This window comes from Bos grunniens, chromosome 17 (genome assembly GCF_055505025.1).
Source record: "Bos grunniens cultivar Pamir isolate PY7600 chromosome 17, Bosgru_T2T1.0, whole genome shotgun sequence".
Classification (NCBI taxonomy): domain Eukaryota; kingdom Metazoa; phylum Chordata; class Mammalia; order Artiodactyla; family Bovidae; genus Bos; species Bos grunniens.
In genome coordinates, this window is record NC_141181.1 from 69,043,629 (window position 1) to 69,057,157 (window position 13,529).

At 46.9% G+C, this 13,529-nt stretch overlaps 1 protein-coding gene across 9 annotated transcripts in view; it reads left to right on the top strand.

The window, feature by feature from the left end:
• NF2 (NF2, moesin-ezrin-radixin like (MERLIN) tumor suppressor) overlaps positions 1 to 13,529 on the top strand; it is a 72,095-nt gene that overhangs the window by 27,017 nt on the left and 31,549 nt on the right. For all 9 annotated transcript variants that reach the window (XM_086348616.1, XM_086348617.1, XM_086348615.1 and 6 more), the window contains exons 2-4: positions 825 to 950; positions 2,847 to 2,969; positions 5,712 to 5,795. In XM_086348616.1, the coding sequence (XP_086204742.1) occupies positions 825 to 950; positions 2,847 to 2,969; positions 5,712 to 5,795 (333 nt within the window). The remainder of the gene's footprint in view (positions 1 to 824; positions 951 to 2,846; positions 2,970 to 5,711; positions 5,796 to 13,529) is intronic.

The following is a 13,529-nucleotide window of genomic DNA, read 5'->3' on the forward strand; positions in this document are numbered from 1 at the left end:
GCCACAAGGTGGCAACATTTACTAAGCTGCTGGGCATTTTCTTCCCCTATTACGATATTGAACCTACTTTTCCAGCCATAAGATTGAAGAGCAGAGAAAAAGGGTTTAGCAGCCATCGCTTCAGGTCCTTCTAAGGGAACACTGTGGAATTAGCACACAGCAGTGTATTCCTGTCTGTTTGTCCCCTGGGTTTCCTGTGAAATTGCTGTGTGAGTATAGGTGGGACCCTTTCCCCTACAGCCTCCGTTATACATCGTTACGGGGGGAGACTGTGATTTTGCTGGCTGGTCTCTGATGGTGCCTTTTCCTCCTGATTTGTGACTTTGATTATAACTTCCTCCCCTATATTGCTTTTAAAAATATCTAGTAAAACTTGTCTTTACATTTTAAAAAGCTAGCCTTGTATCGAAGGGCAGAGTCGTGATTAAAAAGAAGATCGACAGTAAAATATCGAGGAAATGGATGTCCCTGGGAGCTCACCCCGGGTTAACTGGAGAAGCTCGACTCTCCTAAATGAGGATGCTGTTTACCAGCTTTCCAAAATTAGCAGCTTTGGGGATATTAAGATCTGAAAGGAACTGTCCAAGGGAGGTATTGTGTATGCTTTGCAGCGATTAAGCCATTAAGCTCTAATTGGTATTTTCCCACTCATGGTTTTGTGCAGGAAGCTTCACAATTATTTAGGAATTCTGTGCTCACCAGCCATCTAGCGTCGTCCCCACCTTTCGGAACCCGAGAGCGGGGGGCACAGAGGAAAGGGTTTTTCCTGTGAGCGGACTGCGACTCCGGCTCAGCCAGCTTCCCTGTGGGTTCTTCCCTTGCAGATGAAGTGGAAGGGGAAGGACCTGTTTGACTTGGTGTGCCGGACCCTGGGGCTTCGCGAAACCTGGTTCTTCGGCCTGCAGTACACAATCAAGGACACCGTGGCCTGGCTCAAGATGGACAAGAAGGTGGGCCTGGACCCCGAGGACACTAGTGGGGCTGGCGTGGGCTCCGAATTTCCCCTGAGTGTGTGTCTAGCCTGTTGCTCATCATGGAACATTACAGGTGCACAGTAGAGAGGGGGCGGGTCGCAGAGGAAGTCACGTGGGACGTGGGTCTGGGGAGGCCCCTCCTCTGCTCTCCAGGCCCGAAGAATCCCCCAGGACTGACCTGCCACCACTCCTGGCTTCTTCGTTTGTCATTGGATCTCACCTGATTGCTCCAGGCTTTATGCTGTTCAGTAGACTGAGCCTGGAGTCAGGCTTTGTGAATAAAAATTACTATTGTATTATCTCTCTCTCCCTCCCCCCCCACCCAATTTATGTCTTTGAAAGATTTTCTCAGGGCTCATGTTCTTTAGGGAATTTTTTTCAAGTCTTTTTGAGAAACACCATGGCCCAACTCAATTTACTCATTACCATGATCTAAGGAATAAAGAGTGCCCTGGTCCCCACAGTGAAGGAAGAATGTCTCTTTTGTTCTCGTGCTTCCTGGGGCCTCTGAGGCCTGGTGGACGAGTCTGGGCTCCCAGCAGTTCTAATGTGGCTCAGAAATGGATATTGCCTCGGGGAACTACCCTCTGCGTGGGTTCTTATATGCGCACAGAGACACTGTCACCTACTTACCTGTCTACCTAACCGCCAAGATGCTGAGAGCAGGGCCATATGTATTTGTCAGTAACTCCTAAAAGACCCCCAAATCTCAGAGTGAGTCAGTGTCGAATTCTTAGCCCAGATTACTCCCTGCAGTTGCTTACCCCATCTTATTATCTGCTGCTTGGCATGATAAACAGTGCAGGCCTTCTGTCTTTCACCAGTTTGACGCTGAACCCAAGTGTTCAAATTGTGTTTACGCACGTAAATCCGAATTTTCTCATTGGGATGGCTGCCGGTTATAAATTTCACGTGGAAATTCCCAACGATCATGAACGTCCCTGATCAGGTTTATTTTTAATTTCTCAGGCACCAAGGCCAGGAATTTGGGCAGGAGCCTGGAGGGTTACCCACCAAAGGCAGCAGAACCACTGGTATCATTTTATGGCTCTCGGCAAAGTAAATTTGCAGTCGTACCTGAGTGTCGGCCAAATGGATATTAGACTGGGGGGCCTCAGGAGCCATGGAGCCTGCTGCTCAAAAGAAATAAATTATGACACATGTTAATGGAGCCTTGTAGCCTGTCACATGGCATGTTTATGTCCTGAGATGAAATTCATTCTGGAGAGCAGATGGCTCAAGCTTTCCAGTGGGTGGATGAAATTGTTAGAAGATTAAAGGCCGCGTGGTTTACTGGCTGTGCTCAAGTAGTTCATGGGGGCCTCTCTAGAGGTTCCTTGAAACACAGGGTTGCCCCAATGGACAGGTTTCACCTCTTGTTGCTCAGTTAATGATGAGATGATTCGACAGAGGTCTAGTTTATCATCTCTAAGCTCCACTCCACTGTGGACTTAAATGCTGGAGGTAGGCAGCAAGACCAAACAGTAAAGGAAGATTCCACGACTTGAGAAAATTAAAAAACCTTCAGCCTACCGTAAAGGATAGTGCCTAAGACCCTCAGGTTATAAATTTCTAGTTGTTAGCTATCTCTGCAGCCTTGAAAACATTGGTGCCTTAATATTCTTAGCTCCACTCACCACTTGGGGGTATTGACTCATTTGGTTCAGAGACGCCATGTGAGTGAACATCACCTCCTGTTATAGGTGGCTCTGTGAATGCTTCAGACTGTAGAATCACAACCCTTGGGGAATGTGACGAATTTAGAAGGGAGAACAATGTTTATACACTCCCTGCAGAAGGTTCTTTGATGGTGGCCCCGGGAGGGACAGGGGCCAACCTAGCTTGTTTTCCTTTCGCTCTGCGATCCCACAGGTGCTGGATCATGATGTCTCAAAGGAAGAGCCGGTCACCTTTCACTTTCTGGCCAAATTTTACCCTGAGAATGCCGAGGAAGAGCTGGTTCAGGAGATCACGCAACACTTATTCTTCCTGCAGGTACCCCTTTCCATGCTACCCACCGATCCTAAAAGTACCCACTCCACCCACCCCCCCAGAGGCGTGGCCACAGAGGCAGTCTGGACTGACCCCTCTGTGTTGACCACACATGCCTCCACGTCCTGAAAACTCTTTCTCCCTCTGGAAAGCCAGTCCCTCTGGTTCTGTAATGAAAAAACAAGCTTCAGGACAGAACTCTGCTTGAGCGATGAGAATTGATATCAGATGAAATTGCGGAAGTGTGATGGCGAAAGAACCCATGCCGATAGCAGCTCCCTCACTAGATCCATCTCTTTGGAGAGGGATCCCGTTTTCTTCCCCACTAACTTAAAAGTACTAGGTAGTTGCCCTGGAAGTCTGAACAGAGAGTCTTGCAAAAAGGAGTTCTACCAAAAGTTCAAAATTCACTCTCATGAAGGTGGGACTTCAGCATTCCACCGACACTTGAGATTCATCAGGCTTCAAGCCACTGTTTGTCCAGGGTTGTCTTATTTTCCATTTATTTTCCACTCCAAGATTGTGAGCCTCTTTAAGGCAAGGCTCACTGAGTGCACAGTGGCCATTCCGTAAGTTGCTGTTCCACTGAATTGAAGAAATCAGGAGATCCATAATTGGAGGTTCAGAGACCGCTGGAGCTGGCCCCCTGGAGGGGCAGCCAGGGGACAGGAGCGAGGGTGAGAACGCTTAGTTTTGTTTGTGTTCCTGCTGCTTGAGCAGAGTGCTTCCCCAGTTCCAGGGTTAGTTTTTGTTTGTTTTTTGCTGTATCTTGAGGTCTTTAGCATCTTAGTTCCCCAACCAGGGGTCGAACCCATACCCCCTGCAGTGGAAGCTCAGAGTCTTAACTGCTAGACCACCAGGGAAGTCCCTCGTGGTTGGTGCCGGGCGCTGGGAGATCAGCGACAGAAAAAACCCTGCAGGGGCATTAGCTATATGAGTCCCTGGGGGCTCGGACAGTGAAGCGTCTGCCTGCAGTGCAGGAGACCAGGTTCAGTCGCTGGGTCCGGGAGATCTGGAGAGGGAAATGGCAGCCCACTGCAGTGTTGCCTGGAAAATCCCGTGGACAGAGGAGGCTGGTAGGCTGCAGTCCATGGGGTCGTAAAGAGTCGGACACGGCTGAGCGACTTCACTCTAACTTTTCCCAGAAGCAGGCATATAGGCTATCACCCAGTCCTCCTACGGGGCTTTCTGGGTGGCTCAGTGGTAAAGAATCCACCTGCCGGTGGAGGAGATGCTTGTTTGATTCCTGGGTGGGCAAGATCCCCTGGAGAAGGAAATGGCCACCCACTCCAGTATTCTTGCCTGGGAAATCCCAGGGACAGAGGAGCCTGGCGGGCTACAGTCCATGGGGTCGCAAAGAGTCAGACATGGTTTAGCAACTGAACAACAAAACAACAAAGTTTACCCCCCCAAAAAAGAGTGTGTGTATATACACATGTATATACATTCCCTGTACAACATTCTCATGCCAGACGGAAGCCCTTTCAGCTTTTCTGTGCTGCTGCTGCTGCTAAGTCGCTTCAGTCGTGTTTGACTCTGTGCAACCCCATAGACGGCAGCCCACCAGGCTCCCCCATCCCTGGGATTCTCCAGGCAAGAACACGAGTGGGTTGCCATTTCCTTCTCCAATGCATGAAAGTGAAAAGTGAAAGTGAAGTCGCTCAGTCATGTCCGACCCTCCATGACCCCATGAACTGCAGCCTACCAGGCTCCTCCGTCCATGGGATTTTCCAGGCAAGAGTACTGGAGTGGGGTGCCATTGCCTTCTCCAGCTTTTCTATAGTGTGGCTTAAAAACCCGAGGGTTAGAGAGTTGCCATGCTTTAAATGAAGCCACACAATGACCTTCTGGGCCCCAGAACGTCCCGGCCTTATAGAGATGGCTTTCTTGGAAGCAGTGCCTACTCTCCATTTGACTTTGGCTCAATTTCCCCTTCCACTGAAATGCTGGAGCGCTCTCATGGCTGAGCAAGGCAAAATTTACTACTTTTATGAATCTGGTGACTGTTGACGTCTGTGAAGGAGAATTGGCTTTCCTGTTGTGTTTATTTCAGCCTGCTCCCACTTGAGGAGGCCCTCCTGCCTCTCTGTCTGGAACATCCCCCCACTCCACCAGGCTAAGAAATTAGATGCCATGAGATATGTTAATTCAACATTATGGCTTAAGAATTATATTTCCTGGACCTCACGTGGACTTAAAGGTTTAATCGATCAAGCTTTTATTGCTTCCTTTTTTCCTTAGAGCAGGCATATTGAAAACGATGGTTTTCTCCCTGCAGTCATAACTCAGTGGCCTCCCTGACTTTGGGCTCGTGTTAAGACTTCAAAAAACAGACTCCATTGGTCTGGTTGTGCGTGTGCTCAGCAGGGGCCAAGGCTGCAGTCTTGGCCTGTTCCTGACACCCCTTCAAGTTCACAGCTCTCCTCTGTCACAGCCCAGTCAGTCTCTTTCTTAACCACCACAAAGATTGTTTTCTTCTTCAGCATTTGATCATGAACAGAAGAGATAAGATATGGATTTTTTTTTTTTTAATGCCTAGCCATCTTACCAGTAACTTCTCAGGGCTGAACTCCCAACTTGTCAGCAGCATTAAAAAAAATTAAAAAATCATACCCTTTGTCAGAAAATCATTAGCAGGCAGGTGTGGCAGGGCTCATTAGAACACTCTGCGGCACTGGCTGCGAGCCGCCCTCACGGCTCCCCTCCGCTCGCACATTGTCGCACCTCCCCTTTCACCCCCTGCAGGTGAAGAAGCAGATCTTGGATGAAAAGATATACTGCCCTCCGGAGGCGTCTGTGCTCCTGGCTTCTTACGCCGTCCAGGCCAAGGTAGGCTCAGAGAAGACACAGGCATTCTTTCTGAGTGTTAATGCATGTCACGGGATCATGCCAGACATCCACTTCTCTGGACTCTGTGGGCTTCAGAGAGACTTGCCCCGGAAAGTGGGATGCTCTGGGACGTGTGGGCTTGGGGACCACTCTCTCTGTCCCGCTTCGGTACCATCTTAGCGTGTGTGTGTGTGTGTGTGTGTGTGTGTGTGCTCGCGCGCCTACCAATGATAAGTGTACAGCTTGATGGATTTTCTATGTAATCCTGTTTGCACATGTGGTTAATTATATTCACCGCGCCAACCTCTCTTTTCATTAACTGGGAAAAATGAGTTTATCATCTCCAGTTTTGGCCAGACGTGGCCTTGAGGTCAGAAAGGCTCAGGTCCTCACTGCAAACTCATCTTCTGAGGACCAGCAACCCTGTGTGACAGGACCACACCCTAGAGAATGTTCTGTTTCATGCCCCCCAACGGGTGTGCTGGCTCTGCTTATGGTGGGCACTGCAGGCCCTCGGGCCCACTGAGCCCAGCGGAGCTGTCTGGTGACCTGAGAGTCTTTCAGAGAAATGGCTGCAGTTTGGGAATGGTGGGGCAGGGAGCAGTGTTCCTATCCGCTCTGTTTTTGTAAGATGAACCGTAGGGTCTACCCAGGATGCTTCATGCCCCTCAGGTTTCCTGCTTTAGTCACATGCCACTTGCTCTTTTGTTTTTTCGCTTTTTAACTTACCTTGGAGTATAGCTAATTAACAACATTGTGATAGTTTCAGGTGGATACCTGAAACGCAAAGGGACTCAGGCATGCATACACATGTGTCCATTCTCCCCCAAACTCCCCTCCATCGAGGCTGCCTGTTGACACTGAGTAGAGTTCCTTGCTGTGCACACCAGGACCTTCTTGGTTATCCATTTAAAATGCAGCGGATCGTGGATGCACGTCCATCCCAAACGCCCTGTCCCTTCCCCATCGTTCCCCCCTACCTGCCTTTTGCCCTTGGCCCCTTCGCTGCCCCTTTCACTGCAGCGTGGGAAGATGACCTCAGAACGGGGTCACTTTCGTTAGCTTTGTAATTTTGCACGGTCTTTTCGGTTATCATTTTTCTTTTTTAATTAGAGGTCTCCATAAAGCCATTTCCCTGAAACGTTCCAGAAATTAATAAGACCCTCAACTTCTTAGCCCACTTTTTAAGGGGAGCTTAAGAAAATTTCAGATCAAAGCCAGGAAGGAAAAAAACTGGCTCACCATTTGGAGGAGAAAAGGGTCTGTACATGTTCGTCACACCAACAGAAGCATCCGGGTCGCTGGATGACTCGTCTAGTATTTGCTGAGTATTTGCCGGCCGGAGAGGAGGCTGTTGACTCTGTCATGGATACAGACACGAAGCGAGCATCTCTGCCCTCAGCGGTTTGTTCAAGGTCGTTCGGGCAACCTTGGGTAAAGCTCAGGGCAGAACCCACAGCCTTGGGATTACATCTTGTGCCTTGCCTGTCCCGCTGCCCTGACAAATGAGTAATTGAGAAAACAGAATGGGCCTGGATTCAACTAAAACATATGCTTCCTTTTCTGCTTTGATTAAGAATATTAATAACAGGGGAAAAAACGTGTCCTTTCAATCAGTAGCGCCCTGACAGTGATGAAGCAGTTGCTGTCACTTTCATTAAATCCGAGCACTTCCTGGCCCGGAACCGAGCTCCTCTCCCGCCTGCTTTCTCCCCAGCCAAGAGGATGCCCAGGCTCCCAAGGATACCACCTCCCTCTGAAGGACTTCAGTTCTCAAAGGCCACACTGTCTTTGTACAAATTGGGGGAGCCCCAGATTCAAAGGCCACTTGTGGAAAAAAAATAACTTTTCAGGGAGCCAGCAGATGTTTGCTTAAACAGGTTTCACTCTAGGAAAGCCCTCCTGATTTGGATCCTCCTAATTTAGAGATGAAAGTGATTCACAGACAGCATGTGTGGTTCATATGGAGAAGCGTGTTCTAGCTGTTTTTCCCGGTGTAAATTGTCACAATCGTCCAAACAAAGGTGATCTATGGCTTGGAGTCTGCGTCTGGGAAGCTAAGGATTATTGGACCATACTTCCAGTTTCTAGGACAGCTGTTGATATGAATAGGGTGCCTCTGGTTGTAACACTGATCTGGTCTTATACGTCACAGTGTTATAACATGAATATTTCTTGAGGTTCCTCAGAGGAGTCTTTTCCGGAAGCTAAGGATCAAGAAAGGTTAATAATTTGTCTCACAATACTTGATCTTAATTCTGTTTTAATTGGAATTTATAGCCCACTATTTTTTTGAATTTTTTTTTTTAATGTGTGTACCATTTTTAAAGTCTTTATTGAATTTGTTACAGTACTGCTTCTGTTGTTTATGTTCTGTTTTTTATTTATTTATTTTTGCCCAAGAGGCATGTGGTATCTTAGCTCGCTGACCAGGGATCAAACCCGTGCCCCCTGCATTGGAAGGCAGTCTTACCACTGGTCCACCAGGGAAGTCCCTCTACAGCTCACTGCCTGATGGACAGGATTTGAAGGAAAAGGGAGCTAGAGAATGGAGCCAGGATGAGAACCCTAGAGTCTGATTGCCTCACTTAGCTTTTGCTCATACCATGAGAGGGGTCTCTGGGTACCACACTGGTACCACCCCTTTCACTAAATCCCAGGTTCATTTATATGGTCACACCCCTGCAAACTTTTCAATAAATTGTACCCGTTTCTTCCATTATATTCCATTTCTTCTCTTCACAACCTTTCTGAGACAGACAGGAACTGTAGAAGTGTGGTGCGGAAAGTGAATTTGAGTGCGTTAACACTTGGGACGTAATTACGCACCAGTGTATTCATTACAGTGTTTCAGCTGTTCAGCTGATATCGACACAGTTCATTCTAAAGCATAAACAACTACCCTTAAAGCATAAGTACAAATATTAATCACATGGTTCAGTTAACAAGAACCATATTTCATAGTTGAAGTTTAGGTTATATTTCAATTAAAAATATGGGCTGTTTTTTTTTCTTTTGGCCTAGTCATGTGACATACCAAACCATCTTGCAATGTTTTAAGCCACCTGTTGGATTTCATATTGACAGTTTGAAAATGTGTTCTTATTAAAAATGACTTGGAGAGGGAATGGTATATAATTCCCCAGTCTTGCAGGGCTGGCCAGCAGATTCCTAGTGCTCGGAGAGAGGAAGGGCTGGTGGGAGGGAGAGGAGGCTTGTTGTTTCTTAGTGCGCTCCGATGCCAGTCGGGCAGAGCACCAAAAGCAACTCAGAAGTTGGGTGTCTGTAAAGTGTAGGGAGAGCGAGTGTAAGAGTTGAGGCTGGAGAGGTCTGCTGGGAGCAGATCATAAAGAGTCTTAACTTCATCCTGTGGGTGATGCAGAGCCAGGGAAGGGTTTATATTTTAGACAGATCCTTTGGTGGCTGTGTGAAGGACAGAATGGAGGAATACCAGTCTGGAAGCAAGGAGACCTGGTAGAAGGCTGCGGTGGTCATCCAGACAAGACTGTGGGATTCACACCTTGGGCAGTGGTCAGCTGGATGGGAGGAGACTGACTTTAAAATATCCAGGTAAAAAGGACTTCCTTGGTGGCCCAGTGGCGGAGAGTCCATCTGCCAGTACAGGGAACACGGGTTCAATCTGTGGTCCAGCAGGATTCCACATACCAAGGAGCAGTTGGGCGGGTGTGCCACAGTTACTGAGCCTGAGCTCTCGAGCCCTTCAGGCCACAACTAATGAAGCCCTTATGCCTAGAACCTGCCTAGAACCTGTGCTTCTCAACAAGAGAAGCCACCGCAACGAGAAGCCCGTGTGTCACAACTGGAGAGTAGCCCCCATTTGCTGCAACTAGGCTTCCCTGGTGGCTCAGAGGTTAAAGTGTCTGCCTGCAATGTGGGAGACCTGGGTTCGATCCCTGGGTTGGGAAGATCCCCTAGAGAAGGAAATGGCAACCCACTCCAGTATTCTTGCCTGGAGAATCCCATGGACGGAGGAGCCTGGTGGGCTACAGTTCACAGCGTCGCAAAGAGTTGGACATGACTGAGCATGACACATGAGAAAGCCTGTGGGCAGCAATGAAGACCCAGCACAGCCAAAATAATAGTAAAATTTAAAAAAAATAAAAAATATCCAGGAAAGAAATATAATATCTAGGAAAAAAAATATTCAGAAGGCAAAACTTGATGTAAGTGGTGCTGTCCTCTGCATATCTCCCTTTTGGAGGGACTTATCATTTTACAAATGGGTATTTTCTCTCTCTCAGTGTTGATTTTGAGATATGTCATGTTGGATGTGTAGATGTAGTTGGTTGATTCTAACTGCTGTATGGTAGCCATTGATGAGTAAGCCTAATTTATTTTTCCATCCTCCTGAGGATGAGGTAGGTTTAGTTTCTGCTGTTGCCCTATTATAAGTAGTGTTTTACTGAAAACTCTTTACATGCTTCCTTGTGTACATGTGCTAAAGCTTTTTCCCCTTAAGGTACATCTCTAGAAGTAGAATTGCAGACACATCCTTGAATATAAAGAACTCATAAGGTTCTAAGAAAAAAGATAGCAGGAAAATGGGAGCAGAGGGTATGAATAACAGGCAGTTTATAGAACATGAGAAGAATCTGTAAATACAAAAAGACGCTCAGTCTCACCAGTAACCAAGAAAAATAAGAATTAAATGTGGCGCTGGTGGTAAAGAACCCGCCTGGGAATACAGAAGACTTAAAAACCCAGGGTTTGATCTCTGGGTCAGGAAGATTCCCTGAAGGAGAGCATGGCAACCCACTTCAATATTTTTGCCTGGAGAATCCCATGGACAGAGGAGCCTGGCAGGCCATGGTCCATAGGGTCGCAAAGAGTCAGACATGACCAAAGTGACTTAGCAGGCACACACACATGGAAATATTTCAAACCCGTGAAGTTGCCAAAGAATTGATGCTTTTGAACTGTGATGTTGGAGATGACTCTTGTGAGTCCCTTGGACTGCAAGGATATCAAATCAGTCAATCCTAAAGGAAATCAGTCCTGAATATTCATTGGAAGGACTGATGCTGAAGCTCCAATACTTTGGCCACCTGATGCGAAGAACTGACTCATTGAAAAAGACCGTGATGCTGGGAAAGATTGAAAGCAGGAGGAGAAGGAGACAACAGAGGATGAGATGGTTGGATGGCATCACTGAATTGATGGAGATGAGTTTGAGCAAGGTCCAGGAGTTGGTGATGGACAGGGAAGCCTGACATGCTGCAGTCCATGGGGTCGCAAAGAGTCGGACACGACTGAGCGACTGGACTGAGCTGAAACAACAAGGTTGTACCATATAGCACAGGGATTTGTTGTTGTTTGGTTTCTAAGTCATCAACTCGATGGACATGACTTTGAGCAAACTCCAGGAGATAGTGAAGGACAGGGAAGCCTGGTGTGCTGCAGTCTATGGGGTGGCGAAGAGTCAGACACGACTGAGCAACTGAACAGCAGGTGATTTACAGGAGCTCCATATATTATGAATATTAATCTTTTGTCTTTTTTTACATGTCAGTCTTGTCAGTCCTTTTCTTTTTATGTTTTAAGTGACTTTTGATTTCAAATGATTTCATCAACCTTAATATACACATGTTCTTCAATATTTTATCCTGATGTTTTTATGGATTTTTGTTTATAAGTTTAAGTCTTTAATCCATCCAGAATTTAGTGACTGGTGTGTTGTAGGGATCTGACTACTTATTCTATATATGTATCGATTAGACCTTTGTGTTTTGTGAAATCCTGTTCAGAGCGCTTGGTCTCATTTTTCACATATAGAAGCAGAGGAAAGTATGGGTTTCTGTTCAACAAGTGACTCTGAGAGTCCTATAAAAGTAGACTGCTTTCTTTTTTTCTCATTTCTTTTATTGTGAATAAACGTGTCGCAATTTACCCCAGTGAAAAGCGGATACCTTCAGACTCTCTTTAAACCATATATTAGGGATGGAAACATGCTATTTATAGCAACAGAGACATTTTCTTTTTAAACTCTGAAGTCGGGGATGGGGGCCAGGAGGCTACCTCAAACCTCTAAACTTCTCACAAGTGGCCAGAAGTGGTAAAGTAAAACTAATGAAAACGGAGAGCTTCTGAGAGAGAAGTTTAAGATGCAAAGATCCACATATCATTAAACTCTTGACTTCCCTCATCATTCACTGGCAAATTGGTTTCTTAAAGTTTAATTTGGTCTCAACGTGAACCAATCCTTCTCTCCCTGCCCTAAGCATGGACAACATCACCCCGGGCGTCCTGGGTCTTCCCCGTGTGTGCTGTCTACCCTGCGCTTAGGTTTTTACGCCCACCTGACACCACCTCTTGACATGTCTTTAAAATTCACTGAACGGCCAGCCACCCATCATCTCCCCTTGGAGCCTAGAATACCTCTGCTGCTCTGCTTGCTTTTCCTCCCAGGAGGCCGGTGAACTCCCTTCTTGAATTTAAATTCCATTGGTTTATATCAGGGGTGGACCCAGGTTTTGTGGGGCCAGAAGTTTCTATAATTTAGGGGGTTCTTTTAATGCAAGAACACCATATTATGAATATAAAATTAGGTCAAGGCCCATGCAGGTACAGAGGCCTGAAACCCAAGCCTCATTATAGCTTCCCAGCAGATTCACTCCTTGTTTTATCAGGGAGCCTCTGTACATGAAAGACAGGGGAACAGCCTCTGCATCCATGGGGTGGTGTGACTCTCCTTTATGTTCACCAGCTACCACAACTTGAGGATCTTCTTCTTTTGGTTTGTTTTAAAGACATTTAAGAGCAGACCCATACCTCAAAGTGGCTTTAATGTCCGAAGTGGAATTAGTCCAGGGGAGAAGTTCCTTCAGCAGCGTCCCTGCCACCTCCCTGGTGCTCGGATGTAACGTTTGATCATTTGATCAGTGCCGTAGCTGGGAGCTCAGTATGATAATGTGGGTCATTACTCTCGCAAGCCTTTGGAACCTGAATTTACAGCTCTCACTTTGCATATCTGTTTGCAGAAGCACTCAGAGAGGCATGCAAGTGCAGCGAGGGCTTTGTTTATCATTCTGTCCCTCCAAAAATTAGAGAAGCCAAGAGTGACCAGCGTCTTTATAAATAACACAGGGCACGACAGTGACACCTGACGCCTTATGAGCCGGGCACCGTGCAGAATGCTTCCCTGGCTCTTCATCCCTGTCACACACACGCACACACACACACACGCACGCACACACGCACGCACGCACTCACATGCACACACACACGCACACGCACGCACTCACATGCACACACACCCCAGGAGGCAGGCACTATTCCGACCCTTGCTTTCCAGACAGGGAAGCTGAGCTTTAGAGACAGGGTTCCCCACTCAAGGCCTCGGGACAGTCCAGAGCGCCCCTTCAGAACCCTCCAAGACAAACGCTCTCCTTTGACAATTTGGAAGCAGGCTTGGAGAGGTGGCATGAGCTGAGTTTTTATCTTTTGACATCAGATTGTATTGAATGCTGTGTGTTAGTTATAGTTTAAAAAAAAAATGTATGGGTATTCCATTTGATCCCCCGGGGGAGTCCTGTAAGATATGTACTGGTTTTATCCCCATTTTACAGATGAGAAAACTGGAGCACAAAATGTCCAAGGTCACTGCTAAGAAGGGAAGAAGCTGAGATTGAATTTTTTTTAACTGAAAAAACAATATAGTACAATTCTGCTATTTGCACAATAATTATCAGATTCCTAAGAGATATTGATCCTTGG